Source organism: Neophocaena asiaeorientalis, unplaced genomic scaffold (assembly GCF_003031525.2).
Source record: "Neophocaena asiaeorientalis asiaeorientalis breed wild unplaced genomic scaffold, Neophocaena_asiaeorientalis_V1.1 scaffold450, whole genome shotgun sequence".
NCBI classification, from domain to species: domain Eukaryota; kingdom Metazoa; phylum Chordata; class Mammalia; order Artiodactyla; family Phocoenidae; genus Neophocaena; species Neophocaena asiaeorientalis.
Window position 1 is genome coordinate 3,145,777 of NW_020175674.1, and position 24,219 is coordinate 3,169,995.

A 24,219-nucleotide genomic window follows, 5' to 3' on the forward strand; every position below is an offset into this window, starting at 1 on the left:
GGTCTCTTACACCCGAGCCTAGCCTGAATCCAAAGCTGGTACTTCTGGACATTGGTCATAGCCCCAGAGTGAATGCACTGCTCCTGGCCTCTGTGTTGAAAGCCAAGATCACAGCTACAAACATACCCTGTACCGTGAACAGGAACTGGAAGCCCAAAGTTGAAATTATTTTCTCTTTGAAAACTATTCCTAGTGAATAAATTGGTTGTATTTGAAAGCTGCTTTAATATTGTCAATTCACTTTAGGATTTATCACCTATGTTATTTTCCTTGCACTTAAAAGATGTATAAACTTTATACCTTTCTAATAATCTATTACACTGAAGATGTGCTGTTAGCAGTACATAAGTTATCGATAATTTCTTGTATATTGTGGGGAAAATAATAATTAAGCAGGGAGAATTTTGTTCTTATTTTATTTAACAACGGAATAGTAAATTAAATGTGTAACTTCTTTTAGGATAATTAAATCAAATTGGAAAGTTAAACTCACTGTACACAATCAGTTATGATTTCGACAATATCACAAATAGACAATATCACAAATAGATTAACATGTATTACAAGTAAAGTTATTAATATGGTTTGTTTTTGAGCTTTCAAAGATTTTATTTCAGCTTGACTAAGATACGTTTTTACACCCTCTTCCGAACACACACTAAGACTTATTTTTCTCATTAAAGAAAAGTTTCTAATTATCATTATCTACAATTTCCATTGAACATGCTCTTTAAAATCTTTTAAATGTTAAAAATGATCTAATTTAATCCTAAGAGAAGAAATAAAGCTACAGGGAAATAGATTTCTACAAATAACAAAAAGTCATGACGTACTTTACAACTCCATGTGTAGAGTAGTTATTTTTTCCCAATTGACAGACATTGTCTCTAAGATCTAATTACAAATGATCATTTCAACAAATAACTCCCATCTTCATAAGATATCCTGGGTTTCTATTCAATTTTGAAAACTTTATTATAACTGACCGTTTTTATTGTTTATTATACAGGAAGCATTTCCCTAATACTCTGCTGACCTTCCCAGAATTTAACTAAACATATCTTAGTAAATCTAAAATGAATTGACAGAGTAGAACAGTAAGAACAAAGCAGGCTGGAGCTGTTCAAACTGGACCAGCGCAGCTTCCCCTTAAACTGTCTTAAAGGTTTGCAAGGCACGCCCTCACCAGGAGAATCTACTCACCTGCCCTGAGAGCTCTAACTGGCTACTCTAAAGACTGTCGTGTGACTTACAGTCATAAGTCAAGAGTATTTTGTTTATGTTACGGATATGGTGCGGTATATCAATTCAGATGCATGGCACATTCAGTCATAAGGTATATTAATAAGTATGGTTTAGTAATTTTACCATAAAGGTAGAGAGTTTTTAAAGGGCACATGGGCACAGTCTTTCCACCTCTCTACAGCTTTAATCTAGTCACAGGAAATAATAATGGTCCACTCATCAGCCTTGGACAATTAAAACGAAGAAGTGCATAAAAGAAGCCACTAGAAGATCGCCAAAATATATTTCCTTTCTCGGATATTCAGTATCCAGCATCTTTCACTGTGTTCCAGTTTGTTCTCTCCTCCTCATCAAATCTCCATGTCATTTTCCTCTTTCTTTTTAGTACTTTTGTAGATCTCAGTAGACTTTGTTTTTCTATAGTACACCAGGCGAGCATGCAAAATTGTGTGGCCAGCTCTAAGAATTCCCTCTTGGGCACTCCTGACTGTATTCAATGTCAGTAGGCATAACAATGAATAAGTATATAAAATGAAAGCTTCCTTTGGTATTCTGAGCTGTTAATTGCTCAAATGATTTTGCAATTAAGTATTTTTCAAATGCCATCACAGAAAATCAAGATTCTTTTTAAATGGTATCCCGTATTCCCTTGCTGAGTTGAAGAACTATCGTGAAATAAAGGGATTTTCTGTAATATTTTTCAAGCATAATTGCAATAATAAGATTGATTTTCTGGAAGATATTAACCTAGGCACTCATTCTCTATCACAATTTAAAATATCAAATAATTTAACCTACAATGTTTTAAAATCCCCCAATAAATATAAGCGTATTTCCTTCAGTATACGCTAATTATCACGCCTAGTGATATCACCTGCCAGATTTGAGGAAATTTACAGTTGCAAGATTAATAATTGTGTATAGAAGACAACTCCTCTTAAAAAGCTCTCAAGTCTTTCAAACTACGAATGTAGAAAAAGATAACTGCTTTTGAAAATATTCTTTCAAAAGGAGATGATAAAAAGACCAAAAACTATTTGCATCAAAATCCACTTAGATATAGAAAGGCAACCTTATAGATCAAGGCAAACCTTTGTCACAAACGTGAATGCTGCTGGGAAATTGTTGCTTTTGACAGAACTTCTAAAACTGTATAACATCTGAGAGCAATTATAGGATTACGCTTGCATTTGCTTTTATAGCTTGATTTTGTATAAAACATCTGAAATTTGTCTGCCTGGAAAGAAATGGTTATATGATAAAGATGAAAAAAAAAATCAGAGCTATGTCATGAAAATTCAGCCTCTTTTTGAGGTGAACATCTTCTTTGATGTTTAAAAAAGCATAGAGAACTCAAAAACTCAACGTATGCCTTCTGGGCTTCTAGTATATGTGCATTTTTATCATCAATTATGCCACCTCTACTAATATACTTTGCATGTTTTGTGGCTGGATAAGAAAACATTCTTCGAGGAATATTTAAGCCAATACGAAATTAAAATTGTAACTCACGTGCAGAACAAGTCTGAAAAAGTAGGAACTTCAAATCTTTATTGATGTTTATTATTTTGACGTATTAAGTGTTGATTTTGTCTTGTAAGAATCATCCTAGAAATTACTGAGATTTTAAGTAGTTTTAATCCGTGACAACAATTTTAGAATAACTTTTAATTCTTTATATCTACAAAAGGTTAATTACCCTAATATAAACATTATAGTGTATGTTTTTCTACTATAGTTCCCTGTATACAGAAACTTTGAAAACATGAAGTATGTTTTAGGCTATTTTGAATGAAGCATTTAGAATGCATCTGGGGGGAGAGATGCCCTTTTTCAATTCACACAGAAACATATGGTCTAGCTGGTCCATCCCCAAGTGGTCAAGGTATTTTTTGCCTAATCATTATCTCAAACACAAAAGATTCAGAATATGGCCCATGAGTTCCTAATATTCTGAAAATGATCTTTTAGAGATTGATCATCCAAATATATTTGTATTTTTCAACCTATACACATCTGATAAGTGCTTAATTTTATTCGTCCCCCAAACAGGCTTTTTAAAGCTTTCTGTACAGCCTTTTATCTCTTAGGCAGAAGGGTGCTGATTATCTAAAACAGAATTTCCCAAACTTCACTCAAAAACTATGCAACACATTAATGGATGTCCCTGTGAAATAGGCATTCCAGAATGAAATAACTTTGGTATGCGCTGGAATAAGCAAAGATAAACACGTTGTTACAAAGACAGAACGTCTCAAAATGTTAAGAACAATAGTGTGTACTATGAATCGTTAACAGGAAAGTGTAGCAAGCAGTGTTTGGGAAACGCTGGCCTATATATCATACTGTGCAGATCACTGCTTAATTCAGATGTGCTTATCTTGACATCTTCTTGGTTCATAGCATACTTGGATAGAAGGAGTCAAAACCATACGTGGTACTTTACACACTACGGTTCTGTATGATACTGGTATGATCGAGTCAGTGGTTTCTCCCTATGGTCCTTCAGGAGGACAGTGGACACTTGGCTGACTTTTACGTACTGAGCACTGTCTTCAGGGGATGGTACAGTGTCTTCTAAATCCTTCTAATGGCTTCCAGGTGAAAACCCATCCAAGGCAATGCACAGTAAAACACTTCCTGTGTCACAGGAAGATGTGAGTGAAGACATATACCCCTGAACAACACGGGTTTGAACTGCATGGATCCGCTTACATGGAGATTTTTTCAATAAATATAGTACTTATATTTTCAGTCCATAGACCTTTAAATAAACTAAGTGTGGGGAAAATTTTGTGTTCAGTTAGAGATCATAATATGTGGAATCAAAAGAACTAGGGTTTGAGTCCCGATTCTATCCTAACCATTGTTCAACGGTCAGCTGTGCAGGGAATCAGGATATAAAAACAGGTTTCAAACTCTTAAACAGACTATAATCTCCTTGAGTATGCGGCCTAGATATTATACTTTCATGAAGTCTTGGAAAATAATAGCCTTTACGCTTGATAGGAACTCAAAAGTTTGCTGGTACCCATTATGAAATGTAAATACATCTATTATTATATTGATCACATTTTTCATGCTTTATCCATGAACTTGAATAAATAAAATTTTAAAACCTATGCAGGTGTTAGTTACTAAAAAAAAAAACCACAGAAATGCAAAGCAGTACTATATTGAGAAAAATCATTATTCATAGTGTTATAAGAATTGGGAATATTTAAAGCTGAAGAGCCTGCAACTTTTTGATGTCATTTTTATTTTTCATCACAAACCCTCCTCTCAGGTTTTTACCATAGGGCTGATGGTGGACCCAAAGTAACTCTGTGTGTGTGTGTGTGCGTGTGTGTGTGCGTGTGTGTGTGTGTGCGTGTGTGTGTGTGTCGGGGCTACTTACATGTGTGTCCGTGCGCCTGTGAGGATATTTAGGGGGAAGAACATACATGAAAAGATGTAAGAAGGAAGACCTGCCCCTCCCATAGCTCATCGTACCCTCTTTGCTCCTCTTAAGTGTTCTAAGAAATCAAACATGCACCACATATGAAGAATTCCTGATCTAAAGTACGGGACTACGGGAAAATACTTCTTCACATTAGCTTCAGGGGAAACTTGTTTAGCCATCAGCTTAACTGACTGCATTTACATAATCCACTTACGTAAAAATAACTGAGCTCAAATGTGCTCTAAACCACAGAGAAGGGAAAGGGAAGCCGGAAACAGGGAAATGCCCTCAGAAAACAGATTTGTCATCAAGAAATTTATTTGCACCCTTCCTGGGTCTACTCCATCCCCACCACCTTCAATACGTAATAAAAGTTATATGAATCAAGGAGGCAAAAAATCCTCTATCTTCTGCTTCTTGTCATGATCTAGTTATAGTGAGTGTTATCTGATAAACTAGCATTTTCCCACAGAGTAACCTTGGCTCCAATCACTACCATGAAGCTCTTTCTCTTCCTTTGTATAAAATCATAGTTCCTTGTTGTTGAGGCCCCTACAATTTCTCTGTTCTTTGCTTTCTTCCTCAAAAATCATACAGCCAAAAAAAAAAAAAAAAAAATCATACAGCCAAATTTTCCTTGAAGAACCTATTCTCCTGAAATTTCAAGAGAATGACAGTGGACCCACATATTATGCTCACAGTTGGTTGGCAACATGAATTCTGTGAATTAGTCTTCTTTATAGCATAGGACTCAGGGTACGTGGCTCTATTGTGAACATAAAATTACTTCAAGATTTACAGTTTTGTAGTTATTGAGTAAACTGTTTTTAGTGACTAAAAGTGAAAAAAGTCTTTGTTTAAGCCCTATTTATCAGTATTCTTGCTAAACCGAATAGGTTTTGAAACATAATATCTTAATAATATTTCAATAGAAAGGAATTGATTATAATCGTTTTTACCCCTCTATCCTAGCAGCTCAATACGGTTACATTCCTCAGCTCTTTTCATTCTTTCTTAAATTTTAGAGAACTTAATATCCTATTAGGACCAGATGCTGAGAATATTCAAAATAGAGATAAAACGTTCTCTTAATGTCTTGATCGATCGGAATTGCTCCTGCAGAATCTCAGTGTGGCACTTGTTAATTAACAGTAAGATAATTGGTCTCAATTTGCTTCAACATGTGAGCTAGGTGCAGAGAAAGCCAGGAAGACGGAATGCCTCAGGATACGTCATCAAAACGTGCGATCATAAAAGGCTTTTGGAATGTTAGGAAGATAGCTGCCCCTGTTTTGAACATTTATATTTCTTGGTCCTCTCATCAAGCCCAAAATGCCTTCAATGAAACTTCTACATCTGCAAACTACTTAAGAACAAATAGAAAACATGCCTTGTCCATACTGAGTCTGCTGTACTGAAAATGGCGCCAGATTCCTGAGGTCTTTTCCCTTTCGGCAGGGTTATTTGTCTTGTGAGAATCAAGATAACTGTCGGTGATTTAAACAAACTTCATGCAAACTTCTTACAACTCCCCTACTGTAAAAGAGGGGTGTGTATTTTGTTATCACATCCACCTGAAGGCAGACCAGCTGCTATGTGATTGAAGGCATGATCAACAAACTACACCTAGGGGAAGATGCAGCCCGCTCTCTGTTGTTCTGTAAATAAAACTTTATTGGAATAGGACTGTGTTCACTTGTTTGCAGAGCTTCTGCACCTCAGTGGCAATGTAGAGCGTCGAGACAGAGAATGTCCTGCAGAGCCTGAAATATTTACTATGGGGCCTTTTACAGAGAGAGCTTTCTGACACTGGACTAAAGAACGTTTTGTGGATTTAATCACTTTAGAAGGAATTTTAGAGCAATCTCTAAAATATGACTCTGGTTACAGCCCCATCTTATAGTAAGTACCAAAAAGTCCAGGCAACGTTACACAACAGTGAATCGACGCCGAACTCACTCTAGTCCCAGCAGTTTCAATGAAATGTTTCTGCTACTTGACCTAAACTCTGTTTGAGTGAGAACACTCAGGAAGCGCGGTGCATTTCTACCCGGTTTGTACACACAGTGGCATCCACTCACCTGGTCCTGCCCCTGGGCCGCTCAGATTGCTCGGACAGGAAGCTGGTGCTACTGGTCCTGGAGATGGCAGACACGTCGCTGACGTCACTGTCTGAGGATCTGGCGGAGACGCTGTCGCAGCTTCGGTACTGATCTGTATGTACGTTATACTAAGGATGGAAAACAAGAGAGCGTGAGCTCTGTCATCGGAGGCTGGCAAACAGAGACACACATGGTGAGGCTAACGGCTACTCAGCCCACATCAAGCAAAAGTGCACTTTCGTAAGCATAGGTGTGGAGTCTAAAAGGACCCAAACGCTAGCATGATACATGGGTTCCAGTATCACAAACCGGCCCCCTTCGAATGGTAAGGAGTGGTTTATAAGGACTGAATCGTAAAACGAGAGTGTCAATGCTTGGGTGGAAAATTCACTGAATAAATGATTTGCACATACTTAAGACCTCAGAATTGTATTATTTATTTTTTCTAGTACATCAGTTCATCTTCCCTTGCCTGGGTTTTCATTGTTGCCTACAGATTCTACTCACCTTCTACTCTATCCATGGAGTAGACTGCTTCCATCTGTCTGTAATCCTTGAGTCTAAAACTTATATTCAATTTACCTACACACTTTCCCTATGCTAAGACATCACATTCTTTCAAATGTAACCAAAAAACACATCTCTCTGCAAAAAAGCACTGACATGAGAGCAGAAGGATTGTGCCAAAGACATTGTAGAGAAGGAGGTAAAGACGGGACTTTGACTTTCTTGCTATTACGGCTTAATTAGTTATTTTCAGGTTTAAACTATCAACTAAGTGCTGAAAGTAAAAAATGGATTCCTATTAAAATTTCAAGATACACTATATCTCATATTTAAATGTGTCTTTATATTTGTCTCTAGTATTCATTACCTGAGGTCTTAGAAAGCATTAGGTAAAAGATGAAAACTTGTGAAGGTTTCAAAGCAGTTAACTACTCTTTTTTCTACTTCACTCTTAGTGCAAAGAATCACACAGTGAAGAGCTTTATACAGTCTCTATTTTTATTTTTATATGTGTGTTTTAATCATAATAAATAGTAAGGTTATATAAGTATCTACAACTTTAAAATAACAAATATATACTTGATTTTCTATTGTTAGGTACTGGAAGGTAAGATAATATAACTTCTTATACAAAATAAAAGAACACATAACTAAAGGGACACATGACCAAACATTGCGTATTTAAGTTTCTTATGAAGCAATTTAATTTTGCATTTACGTTCTAAGGTGTGAAAATATCAAATGTTTGCTAAACTTGTAGAAAAACTCACCCATCCTCTCAGTTCCATATCAAATGAGTTTTAATATATCTAAAATAATCCGAACACCCTATTTCTAAAAATTTGTATAAACAATTGTCTTGCTAAAGAGTACTAAATAAAATGATGCTAAATTGTAGATCTGTATATACAAAAAGAACTATAAGACAATAATACTTTTTAAAAACTTCTAGAGAAAGGATCATGTTTATTTAATAATCCTTCAAGTGTTAGTAGCTCAGGCCTAAGGTATTTAAATGTTAGTTTTAATGTTTCATCTCTCGTGTATGTTTTGGGCAAAGAATTTCACATCAAGCATGAAAACAATTTCAAATTCATAGAGTATCTATAAAATTATCTTTCTAAAGAATTTTTTCATAATTGCATGATCTGTTTTTGAAAGCCATGTGCTTCATTATAATCCAAAAGGACATGCATATATGCTATTATGTTCAGAACTGAGCTATTTATATAACTTCATGTATGATTTAAAATTAATATGATTTATGATAAAGTGACATGATAATGTTTTAGCACTAAATTCTTTCCTATCTGATAGCGTGGTGCTGACTGACAGGATTCATTTCAATAAAAACTGTTTTTTATTTACAGAATAGATGTAAAAAAATGTGCTCACATAGTAGAATCTGAATTTAATTCTGTTACTGGGGCACAAACATATTTCCTATATTACTTGTCTCTGAAACTATTTTGCTAAGTAAATATGTTATGTGATTATTATAATGTCTCCAAACATTGAAATGATAGCTTGTCCATGAGAGAATATGAATGAATTGGTTTCTAATACAATAAAAATTTGCCCATCTGTAAGAGGTTTTCTGGCATGGCGTGACCCCAGCACAAATTCTCCCCTTATTTGACAAATGCCAATAATAAGCAGTGTAGACTACAACATAAGAGCATGTGAGTGTGCATGGAATTATTTCTCCAACTAAGCAAATCCTCCGTTTCTATAAATCATGTCTTCTTCTCCTTTTTGTCTATAGACTTTTGCTATTCCAGCCACGAGATAAAACAAGGGATTTTAAAAGATTGTTTGTCATATTAAAAATCTTTTATATTGGAGTAAAGAATAATCCACCATTCTGACACCATGTCACAGTTTTCTTCACATTGGTTATCTGAAGGAATGGAAAGGCTTTTATACTCACTTTATACTACTACATCTACTTATTTTCAATAAGTTTAAATAATCACTTTGACTTTTCATCAAGCATGATTCTTTAAATTTCCTATTTAACAATTAAATATTTTAATAGAAATACGTTAATTATATTTTGAGAAATGTAGCCTCCTCAGGAGAAGTATACACTGATCACATAGCAGGGAAATTTGCCCTTGATGTGAGGGGAAGTTCTCATAACAGGGCTGCTATTTTCATAAGTAATAAAAAACTCTTGGCAGCTGCCTACAAAAACCATCACGTCAATCCTTCTTGCTGTTCTTGGGTTACAGAAACACAAGTACTCTTTAAAATGTGAGGCCTACATGCAAATTCACTCTCCAGTTATGAATTTTACTCCATCACCAAGGCATGCGACTCTGTCTAACATCAGTGAACAATTAGTACGGTGTCACATTTCAGAGACACAAAGTTTTGTGTTTTCTCTAAAGCTAAGTTAGTGCTAATTCCTTACTCAGGATGGAATTAGGTTCATTTAATACTTTAAAGGAGATGCCAGGTTTGAAACATCTTAGGAATTATACTACATGTGTCTGGTAATTCTTTGCCCTGAAGAAAATCTAGTTCTGTTGGTGTTTGGTTATAAATATTTTGAAAGCTGTTAACCAATTTCTAATTTGGCAGAATTTCAGCTAAGGTGCATTGCTTCATCCAAAATGCCAAATGGATTAAAACACTAAAAATAAGTCAATAAAGGAATAAAGTTCAAAATTTAATGTACATTAAATTTATGAAAATACTGGTTCTCAACTATATCAATAAAAATAGATCTTTGTAAATTGTAAAAAGGTTGAGGTAAAAGGATAAATTTAAGAAAGAAAAAAATGCGAGAGGTTTAACTGGAATTGCTACTGGAAACTATTTAAAAATTTTATTGTAAGCGTTCATTAGGAATCTTAGAATGGCAGAGAGTACTTACCTTTTACTTAACATATAAAATTAAAAATAAGCTAATTATTTGTTATGTTACCTTATATATTTTTCCTGTCCTATAGCCTTATGTTTTTGATCTCACACTTATCAACATAATTTATAATAATTTTATTTATGTAATATAGTAGTATCAATGTATGCAGTAAGAGCAATAGTAATGTATTTGAAAGTAATGGGGTTTTTTAATATTTAAATGCAATGAGAGAGGAAAAGGAAAAGAATGTCTGTGCAAATAAGGAAGGAATGATAGAATACGAATTTAACTGCATACAAAACAAAAGCCATAGAAGAATCTCTGAATCAAACTGCAGTCATGTGTACATTTCAGTGATGTCAGAAGAGGAACGAAGGGCATCTAAGTTCCAGATCAGGAGTTGGTGGGCTCACCACTCCCTAGAAAGGCTTTGTTAATGTTGGGAAAGCACCTCCTTTCTTCTGAGGGGGCCTCAGTTTTCATGAATCTGGTAAATAAGAGAGGTGGAATTGAAGATCATTTTGAGGTATTTTCAAGTTCTAAATTTCTACCCATCAGAGAATTTGGAATTTCCCAACCAAGATAAATCTACTTTTTTTTTTTTTGCGGTACGCGGGCCTCTCACTGTCGTGGCCTCTCCCGTTCCAGAGCACAGGCTCCGGACGCGCAGGCTCAGCGGTCATGGCTCACGGGCCCAGCTGCTCCACGGCACGTGGGATCTTCCCGGACCAGGGCACGAACCCGTGTCCCCTGCATCGGCAGGCGGACTCTCAACCACTGCTCCACCAGGGGAGCCCGATAAACCTACTTTTGATTTCATTATGAATATGTGTTACTGGTGATTTAGACTTCTAGGGGACTTCATTTTATAGTTTATTTTTTATATTGTTTTTGATCAATGGATTAATGATGCGAGGCCTAGTTCAGAAAAGGCTTTCAGTCTTTTTACGCTGATTCTTTATTTATCTCTTTCTTGTTTCCTGCACTGGCTCTGCCTATCCCTGCTGTTCTATTTGACCTCGTCCTGTGACATAATGCTAAGAAATTAAGAAAACATTTCCAGCTTTAAAGGTCGTTTCTAAATAAGAACATGCAACAGTGGAGGAAGAAAACCTAACTTATGCTGCTTCCTAATTCTTACTGCATTTGTGGTAAAAGCAAGCAAAAATGATGATGATATCCATAAAGACAGACAAATAGCAGATGAAGTAATAATATCATAAAGAACAAACGAGGAAAAACTGTGGAGCTGGAATCAGCAACTCTGCAACATCAAGATATTTTGCTTACTGATTTTTTTTTTTCTTTACTGATTTTACTTTTTAAAATACTGTTTCAGACTCCTTGGGAGTTGAGCCCCGCTGAATCACAGCGACCTTGGACGTTGTCCAGTTGTAACCCTTCTGCAACTAAACTAAGATATAAAGTGATAAGATGGCATCCAGCACATATGGCTCTATGGTGGGCTGGTGACAAATCAGATTTTGTCACCACCTCCATATTTTTGTGTTAGTCCCTGAATATCTGGCTATAAAATGAACAACCTCCAATATTTAAAAATGAGTAGGTTTTTCTAGGTTCATATAACAAGCTAACAACGTTTTATTTAATTTTGAATTTCGAAAAGGTCATTACTTCCAAAAGTATTCTTGACCTCAGATTAAAACACGGGTTTTCCTGTAGTGGCTGCTGCCACTTTTGTAGTATTCTAAAAAAAAGGTTTTTAAATAAAGCAGATAATAAATTTAAAATTGCTTCATGAAGTATAAAATTCTATGCATATTTTAATCAAAATTATCAGATGCTAGTTAGTAGTTTATAAACTCCTTATTGCATCCGTACAAAATAATACTGAAATATATATTAAATTTTTATTCACTTGAAATTGTGTGGATTTCAGTTTCTAAGACTTTGAAATCAGTTATTTTTCTCACTAAAGACAGATCAATAAGAAATCTCACATCACATAATTTCTGTCATTCACTAAGAAATCTCCATAGGAATATCAACCTCAAATAGTATTTAAGAGTATAAATCTATATCTTAATATTTAAAATACAATATTAAGTGATATTCAAGCAATAAAATGGCTTCCCATATCTTGCTTATTTATGTGAATTTGACCACGACAATCGATCATCAAGTGACTTTCATATCACGTATTTTCATTTTCTTTTTAGATAAAACATTTAATCCAGGTTAACAGACAATATGTTACTAAACTTATATCTTGTGAAAATATCAAGAGGAGAGAGGTTATGATGCAAAAGCATCACCTGAAGGATAACCTCTCTCCTGTAACCTGGTGCTCACTGGTCCTACCTGCTACCCATAATGTACTTTTTTACCAGGGGAACTATTGGTTGGTTACTGGTTTTACCTTGGAGTATTGTTCGCGATCAAGTTCTCGACTAGAACCAGACCCTGTTGTCTGCTTAAATCGATGCACTTTCATTTTCATCTGTCTCGTTCGCTCCTCCACTACTAAGCTTGCTGCAAAAACACACAACGGGAGTCTATTAAAACACCGAAGCACCTCTGAGGAACCGAATGGTTTAAGATTGCAATGCTTTTGATACGACTTCAACCAAATAAAATTTCGAAATCACACGATTAACAAAAAAAAGGCAGAAGATACAACGCTAGCAACTGTCGCTCTAAAGAGGAACGTGACTCAAATCACACAGAATGGGGGACACAACGGTTAGTAACAAAAGCTAAGGATCCTATGTCTTTATCGGATATGAAATAATCTCAGTTCCATTCATGAGTCATTAAGTGAAACCGAATTTAATTGTGAAAATATGCTTCCCGTTGAATGAACTGGTTGTTGCTTGTACATATAGATAGAACACATCACACAGAGATACACGTGTTTATTTACATGCACGCACACCATGTGACACCCTCAGCTGCAGGAGTCACTTAAAAACTCTTGTAATGGAAGAGCGCCTGCTTTTCTGAGGCATTCTTATTAAATCCTTCATTTCTACCAGCCACTTTTCATGAATATTTGCCATTCTTAAAAATGGACTTGCTAAAAGATTCATTTGCTATTTCTGAAGAAAACATAAATGAAATTCATACTTTTTGAACATGTGATATAGAACTTTAGCTCTTTAATTTAAATTTGTAAATAAACATGTGTATTCCAGTTATGCCTTTATCATCTCCTAAGTAACAGGAATGATTGTTTAGATGGGAAGAATTACAGCCTTCAATAAAGTATGAGCTATTTTAAGTCAGAATCCATCACAAGCAGCTTGGCTTTAAAACCCTGCCTTTAATTTTTACATTCTTACAAATGAAGAGTGAAGAATACAGTCGTGTACGTATACCTGCGTTGTGAGACCTACGTTTATGTTTCACAACTTATCTCTTGCCAATCTCTGCAACAGGTGCTACAATTTATTTTTAAGTTGTGTATATACACCTGTATCTGACCACAACCCATACTGTTTTGTAATTCATGTACTGGGGCTTCTGCTAAGAGGCCCTGTGATTTAAAGGATAAGGGATATTTTGATATGTCTAATTGAGGTGAGTGCTGACTTCCTGTCTTACAAGGAGTTTATAAAGACACTTGTTGACACATTTTTTCCATTGCAGTGATTAAACATGGCCTGTGATCCCTGATAAAAGGCACTGACACTTGTTATAAAAATTCAATAAATATGTAGCTTTTACTGTGTGTTCAAATACAGGCTCATAGCCCAGGAGATAAATACATGCTGTGAAATGTGTGGGTAAATGTTTTACTTGTAATTTTCACACCAAGCTGTTAGATGTTTAGCTTTGTTTAAATTCAGTAAATTAGACGATTATCAATCCCTAATGTCACTGGTATGTGGATGAAGCAATCACGCACACTTGTTTTGAAAATGTTGACTTGAGACCGTAAGTGATGACTATTATGACTAAAGGATGGCTCAATAGAGATCTTGAGAAAAGCAGTTCAGAAATGTATTAATTACTTGACAATATATAAGGAGTCCTAATAAGTAATATAAAGCAAAATGCTACTCAAGAGAATTAGGAATTGAGACAAGTTATTGAAAAATGTGAGTTGTATCTATAAAAGGCTGTATGCCCAATGAGAAAACGTACATGTGTCTTCTTTCTGCCATCTGCCTGTGATGTGGTACCTCCTGGGTCACCTGCTTCGAGCTTTGAGGAAGTCAAATGAATTGTAATCAGCTGTACTCTACGATTAAAGCTTAAAGCAATTCCAAGTAATCTCTATTTGTGATAAAAGCAGATTTAAATGGTGTTAGCTTAATCTTCTCAGCAATGATATTAATTTAAAGAAATGTTTGACGTTGATTAGCCCATAGCTTTGTGACCTTTACGTTTAGCATCATGTAATTCTTAGGGGGTCAGTTACTTGGCACTGAAAAGATTATTTCCCAAGAGGTATACTGCCTGAAGCAGCTTGAAGCAGTTCTGGTGATTTAACCTTGCCAGGACAACACCTCATTGCTTTAAATAGAATTACTTAGCTTATGATATGGTTGATTTTAAATCTTTACTTTGCAAAACTCGAAACTAAATCATAAGAACACAGTGGTAGCCTAACTGAAATGAATCCTATTTTTTCCCCCCTGGGCTTGGGAAAAAAGCTTATTAAGGAAAGATATGGGGACACTGAATTCCTAGGGTGAGCCTGAGGGACACAGCAGCTGGTGGCCAAGAAGCCATGACAAAATTAAGCAAGAGAATTCGGATTCTTTTCAAGGCGATGTGTGATTAGCAAAGTACCTGTGGGTTCCAGCTGCCCCTTAGAGAAGACCATGATTTTCACCTCCAAGAATTAAGGATGGCTTTCCATCTAATGAACCTGGAAGACTCTCCAGGCAGATTGTTTTGTCAAAAGCTAGATACTTTCCGTTATACTTTGTTTTTATTCTTTTCTAAAACCAACTGCGTCCAGACTAGCAATTCTGCAGGCTTTTGTAAAGTTTACAAAGGTAAATGCGATTTCCTTTCTTTCTTACTCGTTTCATTTCTTTTTTCCCCTTTATTAAATGTGGTCTTTTTTTTTTTTACTCTTGGACAAGGCTGCTCTCTGTGTTGTATCGCTCTCAAGAAGACCTGCTGGTGGTGGTGACAGCTGTCATTCTGCTTTCAGAGTAAACTCACTGGGTATGGAAGCAGAGGCAGAACAGACAGGACCAAGGCCAATACCAAAGGAAAATGGCAGCAGTAGCAGGTTTTTTAAAGACTTTAAAAAATACCAACAACAAACCGAATCCCTAAAATGGTTTTAAATGACTTCGCTTTGACCTTCCAAAAACGATTAATGTACTATCTTTGTTCCTAAACAAGTGAAATTTGACATCTTCTAATCTGTCAAAGAAAGGAAATCTCCAAATTAGTTTTTTTTCAAAGTCATGACTAGACCCCTTGACTTGCCAGCAAAAATGTAGTTTGTTATGTCCTCACTGCTTGCTCTCGGATTCCAAGATCAGAAGCAAAATGCAAACAGCTTATCATTGACCTACTCATATCAAAAGCCAGATAATTACATATAATCAACATTTAAAAAAACCATTTCTCATTATTTCCTGATTGTGTGTACATTTGTGTGTATTCTAAAATAATTGTTTATACAAGTGATCATGTTTCAGTAAAATTGTTTTTCATAAACATCAATGAAGAAGCTTCAGTGTTAATTTGGCAGTTCTTTAACTTTTCTACAGATTTTTCTTATTTTGCATTTTCTTTTTCAACTGTATATTGTGGAATAAACTGACATCGTTACTGGATTATGGGTGTGTCAATCTAAATAGTAAGAAAAATTTATGAGTTAAAATAGAATGTTTGTCACAAGTTTGAACCAGAAGACATGATTATTAATGTACATGATTTATAGAGAGAATAATAGATATTTAGTAATGATTAGAAATTAATTGAATCCTTGGAATATGATTATCTGTTAAGTATCTCACTAAAAGTAAAATTAACCACAGCCCAGAGAGCTCAAATATCTTAATTTGAAAAGAATGATTACTGATCATTTAAAATTTCTATATTCATGCTTTTTTTTTTTTTTTTTTTTTTTTTTTTTTTTTTTTTGCGGTACACGGGCCTCTTACTGTTGTGGCCTCTCCCGTTGCGGAGCACAGGCTACGGATGCGCAGGCTCAGCGGCCGTGGCTCACGGGCCCAGCCGCTCCGCGGCATGTGGGATCTACCTGGACCGGGGCACGAACCCGTGTCCCCTGCATCGGCAGGCGGACTCTCAACCACTGCGCCACCAGGGAAGCCCTAAAATTTCTATATTAACAATTTTAATACCAATAGCAAAATTAAAACATGAAATAAAATATTTTCTAATTCTTCCACAAATCCTAGCATTAAACTCACATTTTAGGAGCATTCTGAATACCGCTAGCATTGGAAATCAACAAAGGGCACGAACCCGTGTCCCCTGCATCGGCAGGCGGACTCTCAACCACTGCGCCACCAGGGAAGCCCTAAAATTTCTATATTAACAATTTTAATACCAATAGCAAAATTAAAACATGAAATAAAATATTTTCTAATTCTTCCACAAATCCTAGCATTAAACTCACATTTTAGGAGCATTCTGAATACCGCTAGCATTGGAAATCAACAAAACCATTAAAGTGCCAGTCACTATTCCTTTTTAAAAAGATTTTAAATTCGGGGACTTCTGGGTTTTGTTTTTTTTTTTAAATTTCAAACACTGCTACATACTAGAGAATGAACTAACCCCTCTCATTTTCTATGACAAATATAATTATCATGTAATTTCACTTAGTCTTTTAATGAAAATATAGCTTACATATAGTACAGCTATTTCAGTTATAATTGCCCATAGAGTGATAGTAACATAATTCATTTCTCCTAGCCCCTAGGGTGTAATTAACATTGTAATTTTATACAGAAGCTTTTTTTTAAGAGCTGGAATTTTTCACTGTGCTTTCTACAAGCTGACTGATGTGTCTGACATTGAATAAATTGTGCTTTTTAAAAAGCAAATATTAATTTACCTAAAAGATATGTATTGAACTTAATCTGTTTTCTTTAGATCAACTTTACTCTATATCCACTGTTATTTTTAAACTCTGGTATTTTTATCCAATGAATGTACATATATCAAATATCAGCTCAACATTACAAGTAAGAAAGTATAAAACTAGAACTTTTTTTAGAGGTTAAGCTAAAACAATACTTATGAAATAATTTCTTGTCTTCTAAACTCAACGAGAATAACTGATTGCAGCATGCAAGGTGAGAAAAGTAAATACAATTTAAAAAGTAATTTATTAGAGTTTTCTAATGGAAAGTCTTAGGTATTATTAAAAATAAAGACATTAAAATAATTACTTCTCTTTTCATGCCCCATGTTTTGCTATGAATTCTAGTATCATAGATGATCTTTGGTGAAACTGAAGTAGCTGAAGTCATTTGCAAATATTGTGTTTGTGTCTGTATGCATTTTTCTAGATCTATCCCTTTCATAAGATTATTAAAGAGGCCTGTGACTTTAAAAAAAAAAAAAGAAAGCTTAAGAATCATGAATAAATCTTCCTTAACCCACCACTGAAAATTTTCTGTAGTACTACCTTTTCCAAAGAGAAATGTGATTTTCTGGGAAACTCCTTTGACTTAGCAGACATTCATGACTTGCTTTAAAATATTGTGAATATTATGATTCTGTGTAATTTGATAATTATGTTAAACATTAAATTTTCATAAATGTGGTTTAAATATTATTCACAGATTTATAATTATATAAATACAATTATTTACAATATATAAATATATATATGAATACATATGCTCTGCTCTTCAAAGCCCTTAAATGTTTCACATTTCTCCCTATGCATCTAGAAATTAACAGGAATTTGAAATTTCAAATGCTTGTGTTTATAGGCAAAAAAGATAATCCATGTAATATACTGTTAAGCCTGTATTTTCAAGTGTTCCAGGTGAAATAGTGTAAAAGAGAATAGGAATAATGAAAATTTCTATATTATTAAATATATTAAAGTAAAAAGATTATGAGTATTTTATTTTCTAACAAGGTTAGCTAGTTCATGTGTCAAAGGTGAAACATGGTAACATTTGCACAGGATAACTAAGCTCGTCTAGTTAACTACAAAGTGCTGTCACACTTTATGATAGAAAACTTAACGCCTCTGCTTCCTTGCTGTTACTGATACAATGCGAGTTTGGACAGTCAAGCCCCGACCTTGGTCCAGTGCGTGTCTCAGAAAGAGCGATGATAAATGACTACACAACTGAAAGCTGTCAGGTAGAATTAAACAGATGGAGGAAGCACTTGCAATGTCTCAGTTACTGACAGCACAGATAAAACCCCTTCTCCGAAGCATTTGATTGTCAAAAATCAGTACTAGTGGGCACTCAAATACAATAAACAATATAATAGGAAACGTGAAAATTATAAAGTAATAAAAGATGAAAAAATTTAGATGACTGAATCTGTAATCATTATAAGCTATACACAGCCTGAAGAGAAAGAAAGATGGTTTTATATTTGAAAATTCAAGACTGCAATGCTAGTCTCTACACACAGCTTTCTAGACTTTAGAGGAATACAAATTGTTAAGATGTGTGAACATTTTCCATACATCTGGAAGCAATGGAGTAAAATGGTCGGAACTCAGGACTGGGAAAGTTCGGCAGAGATGGCAACCTTAGCGGCATCAGCATCCATCACCGTGGCCTTGATCAGTCCTGAAATCTGTCCATTACGGAGTTTTCATTTGTAAAGGGAAGAGAAAGTAACTTAGAGTAACTTCCCGCTGTTGCAGTCTATGACTCTGTATTATTTCAATAGGGTATTGATATTTTTTTCACATTTTCAAAAAATGGAAAACTACAATGACTTACTCTCTTGTAGTCAATTAACTGATTTCCACCATTTTTACTTTTTTTTATTTGCCAATTTACCAAAACCATGGAAGTTAAGGGGAAAAATTTACTGGTTATATTTTGTTATTTTCTATCTTTTTTTTTTCCAGTTAAAAGATAATGTAGTCCTTTCATGTTCATCCTTATCTTTGGAGTCATATGAGTATAATAAGCAACTTTGATAGAATACTTACACACCACCTCCTTTCCCCTGACATATACAGTATGTATAAATAAAGATTAAATGTTTAAAATATTTTGACTATACAGAAATGCCAGAAATGGGTCATTTTCCTAGAATAAAATGCATTTCAATTTGCAAGGGTAGAAATGTGCAAAACTGTTTCCCTTGTACCCCTGCATGATTCCCTTGAATGTTAAGGATTATGCTACAGTTACATAAACAATAAAATAAAATATAACATCTATCCAGTATGAGAAACATAAAACACAACAAGTAAGTAACACATTTAGTGAAAAACCACATTGCCTTTAAGGATTTTTAAAGAAAACAGCCTGTGTTTTAGTACAGATAATTGAAATGGAATATTGACATAGAGGAAATAGGTAATTTGTCTGTATCATCACTCAAATCTCGCTGCAGCCCAAACCCCAAGGCTGTCTCTTGCTTTAGCTGATTTTCACTCCACTACCTGAAACAAAGCTCAGGATTTCCAGACCCAGATCTCACTTTCAGTGTCAAAGTTGCCAAGTCCCAGCCTAACACTGAAAATATTAATCAGATACTGGACAGATAAGGAAGTCAGATGAAAATCTGTCATTTTACCTTGCCCTTTTGTGTTACACAGAGTTAAACAGCTTTTTATTTTTAAAAATTTTTATTTTTAAAGAGTTTTATGTTTTGTTCTGTTTATTATTTTCCTATGTCATGTCTTTGAACAAAATGTCTTTTTTTAAAACAAAACTTTTGCTCGTGGTGTTTCTAAACAGAACAGAGGCATTAAAAATTGGCTTTAAAATTTTTCTGTTTAAATCTACATTGTAACATCTCTCTGGTTTTAGGCACATGATTTTTTTCAGTCTCGTACCTCTTGCTTTAATTTTTGTTTTGATTCATTTTTTAGAATTTTTATTGGAGTATTTACAATGTTGTGTTAGTTTCAAGTGTACAGCAAAGTGAATCAGTTATACATATACGTATATCCACTTTTTTTTTAAGATTATTTTCCTATATAGGCCATTACAGAGTATTGAGTAGAGTTCCCTGTGCTATACAGTAGTAGGTCTTTGTTAGTTATCTTACGTATAGTAGTTTGTATATGTCAATCCCACTCTCCTAATTGATCCCTCCCTGAAATAATGCCACATGCAGCAACATGGATGGACCTAGAGATTGTCATACTGAGTAGTCAGACAGAGAAAGTCAAATGTCACATGATAACGCTTATATGTGGAATCTTAAAAAGGGTACAAATGAACTTATCTACAAAGCAGAAATAGAGTTACAGATGTAGTAAACAGTTTTTAAATGTATTTCCGTCTTGAAAGAGAGCACCGTCCTCCTTACGAGGCACTGCTTAGAACACACTCAGCATGCAGAGTAGTCCATGGAATTAAGGTTTCTCGGGGAATAACAGACTCGCTCCCCAAGAGGTCGTGTTGTTTATCCCCTGTATCTCTAATACGTTTATCCATCATTTTTCATTATTCCAATTATGCTGATGGCAACAGAATCTATCTTGAAAGGCTCAATGTGGCATAACTTCTAAATTCAATGTCTCTTCCCTTCTTTTCTGTAAAAAGTGTTTACAAATTTTAAAGCTTGCAAAAAAAAATGTACGATATTTAGGGGAAATGTACAGCTTTAGAGGAGAAAAATCAAAGAGTCTGTTCATGGCTAGATATCAGCCTTTTCTCAGCATCCTCTCCTGCACGACCCAGGGAGGAAGGGGCAACGATGTTCTCCCTCAAGGGGGCATATCTGACAATTTGACCATTGGTTGATTTAAGTGTTAAATACTTTGAAGTTTTGAAAGTCTTTACTACTATTATAAATATTCACATTTGAATCAGCGGAATGGAAAAAAAGGGTCAAAACCAAGAATTTGGAACTGTTTTACATGGGTTGCTTTACTACGTCCCTAAAGTTTAAAGGGAAGGCTAGAATGACAACCATAGTTATGGGTTTGTGACAAAAAGAGAAATGGATCAATTAGACACTTTTACTAATGGAGCTCTAAACATTTATGAATAAACATTCATGAATATTCATAGTAAGTGTTCAGGAAAAGCAAAGCCCTAGAAGGTTAAGGAACTTGAAATCTTAATACACAATAACAACAAATGAATCACCTGGGTCATATGCACCTACTCAGTATGCATCTAAGAAAAAGGTGAATAAAGTTGGAATCCTTTTCTACTTAATCACAGTTAAAAAAATGCTGCCTGTAAAGAATATACATACAAATTAGTTTACTTATTTTGGCAAAAGTCAAGTTACATAATATTTTCCTATAATGTGTTTCATAACCATGGTATACTACTAAGGGTGCAACTACTTAAACAATAAATAATGTAACAGAAAATTATTAAAATGATGTTTACTTTTTAATATGAATTACACCTAATTAAGGTTCATGCTAATAGTTCCATAAAAATTACATTTTGCATGACTTAACATTCAAACTGCTCTTGGCAACATTTCAAAAAGAAGATATAGGTAATTTATTTGAGCATTTGTTTAACAGAAGCTTAAAAACTCAGTTGACTAGAGATAACTCTTAAATGGCCTGTTTGCAATAATTATTATATATTTTATTAGTGAAAACAGGAAAACAAAACGCAACAGATGCTATTTGCTCTTTATTCCTGTTTAAACCGTTTAGTCACTTGAACTCTGCCTTTCATTCTCTGTGTGTGTAAATTACACATTTTTTGTGATAAAGGGAATCCATATTTGTAGAAAAGGCAGTATAATGTGTTTTGTTATGATTCCAAATTGCCTCCAAAAGGCAAAAAGTTAATGCACTTAAGAAATACTATCTTAAAGGCATATAAATTAGAAATTTATTATGATAATAACATTTTTTCTCACCTTGAAGTCATTTAATTTCTGGTTCTGTTTTGATCTTCTTATATCATTATTTCGATGCCCCCAAACTACATTCATGGGCTCTTTAAAACTGTCCAAGAAATGTAGCAGAGAGGGAAAAATTGGCTTACTTTTAGAATGAATGATTTCAAATATGCCTATAAAACAGTCTGTGAATCCTAAAAAGATAGGGTCTATTAGTTTCCAACATAAAAGGGGGAGGTAAAAGGTAAATAACCTGCTAGGAACATTTCTATTTCCTCAGTTAACTTTGCAGCCCCAAATTTGTGCTCTCTTTGTCCAAATACACCGGCTTCCTGTTCTCAAGGCGCAAGCTTCACCTGAAGAGCACGCCAGGGATTGGAAGATTCAGACGCGCAGCCCCAAATCAGGTCACCGGGGGAGGCAGGGCCCCTAAGAGGCCTCCCGGTGCTGTGAGTGGAAGATGTGACAGTGACATGAGGCAGTGGACAGAACACGGGCCGTGGGGTCACTGTCCAGCTCTGTCCTATAGCAGCTTTGCTACTGTGGGCAACCTCGTAACCCCTGTGCCCTCTTTCTATAAAAGGAGTCATCACACCTTCCTTAAGGCTGTGCCCAGGTTATTACTGTAATTACGGGTATTGATGTACAGTGGGTGCTCGGTCAATGCCGAATGTGGGAGAGGCTGCCTATCAGAGTGGTTCAGAACGAGGTCTCTGGAGTGAGGGTCGAGCCCAGTTCCCTGCCCTACCACTTCCCAAATGAAGACTGACACAGGGCCAGGTTTCGCATGTCTCTAAGCTTCAGCTTTCCTCAGTTGGCAAATGAGGATATGAATAGTTATGCCTCAGGTTGTTGTACAAATATGAGATGAATACATGACACGCTCAGTCAAGTCACTGACATAGAGGAAGTGCCCTATAAATTCTATCTACCATTAAAAATGTTCATGGTATTTTATACCTCGCTGGAAGTGCTTTGCAAAACATGCTGTACAATTATATAGTGGTTCCCTACAGTGAGGGGCACCAAGCTTCCCAGTTCGCCCAGAGTTGTCCTGGTTTTAACACTGAAAATCTTGCATCTTGTGAAACCTCGTAAGCCTCAACGAACTGGGAACATCTTACAAGTTCGTCTTCAATTCATCAAAAACCAACTCTCCCTAGGGGTCGGTGGCCTGTGCCTTTAGCTCAGCATGGCTGGGCCAGGCCCCATCACCCAGGGAACACTCAAGATAACTCAATTCTCCAATATGAGCGACCCCAGAAAAGATCAGCTCACAGCAGCAGGGTTTCTATGCAAAACAAAACGTTTTCTTTCCTATGGGGCAGGTGAGTCTACAATTTGACTCTAAAGAAATCTCTTGAATTTGCTTCTGTCTTTTCCTGGCTTCCCAAGCTTTTCATGCTAAGCTGTGCTCCCTTAAATCCCAAGGGGGAAGGTACAGCATCCTGGGCTGCTCTCTGCCTTCCCGGCGGCATTTGGGGATGCGCCTCTTTGGTGGTTTTCAGCCCTGGGGTGCATCCCGTTGAAGCTTATCCACACCCTGTGTCCAAGGCAGACTTGGTACAGTGATGACACATCTCAGCCAGGACACAGCGACCTTGTTAAAACGCAACAACCTGATGCGCCGTGTAGTGAGGCTGTAAAGGGGCACGCTTCATACACCTGAGGTTCTACAACCCATGAATTTTGTTTTGTTTTGATTAGCAAATTATAGCTTTTGGCTAGTAATAATATAGAAGGAAGAGCTCTCCAGGTGAAGAATTATTACATTTTTCTTCCTTTTGGCTAAATGAATGAGGTCATGACCCATCTGCAACATAAAATTTAATGCTTTTAGCAAACTAAAATTTATATTGCAAATCTAAATAAATTCTTCTGAATATAAGTACCAATGTATTGGCCATTTTTGTACTACTTAACCTAAATCTGTGTTTCTGATACCTGAATTAAAAAATGCAAGATAGCCAGAAATCTGTGTAAAACCTAGGGACCAAAGCATCTGGACCTCACTGAATAACGTTTTATTTTTATTAATATCTATTTATTGCCTAGCATGTCAGACACTTTGCCAGAATATGTGTTATGCGCCAGAATATGTATTATGTGCCAGA

General features: G+C 35.5%; 1 protein-coding gene across 1 annotated transcript in view; it reads right to left on the bottom strand.

The window, feature by feature from the left end:
* RIMS1 (regulating synaptic membrane exocytosis 1) overlaps positions 1-24,219 on the bottom strand; it is a 395,670-nt gene that overhangs the window by 85,495 nt on the left and 285,956 nt on the right. The window contains 2 exon segments of the mRNA XM_024731859.1: positions 6,769-6,917; positions 12,546-12,658. Coding sequence (XP_024587627.1) covers positions 6,769-6,917; positions 12,546-12,658 — 262 coding nt within the window.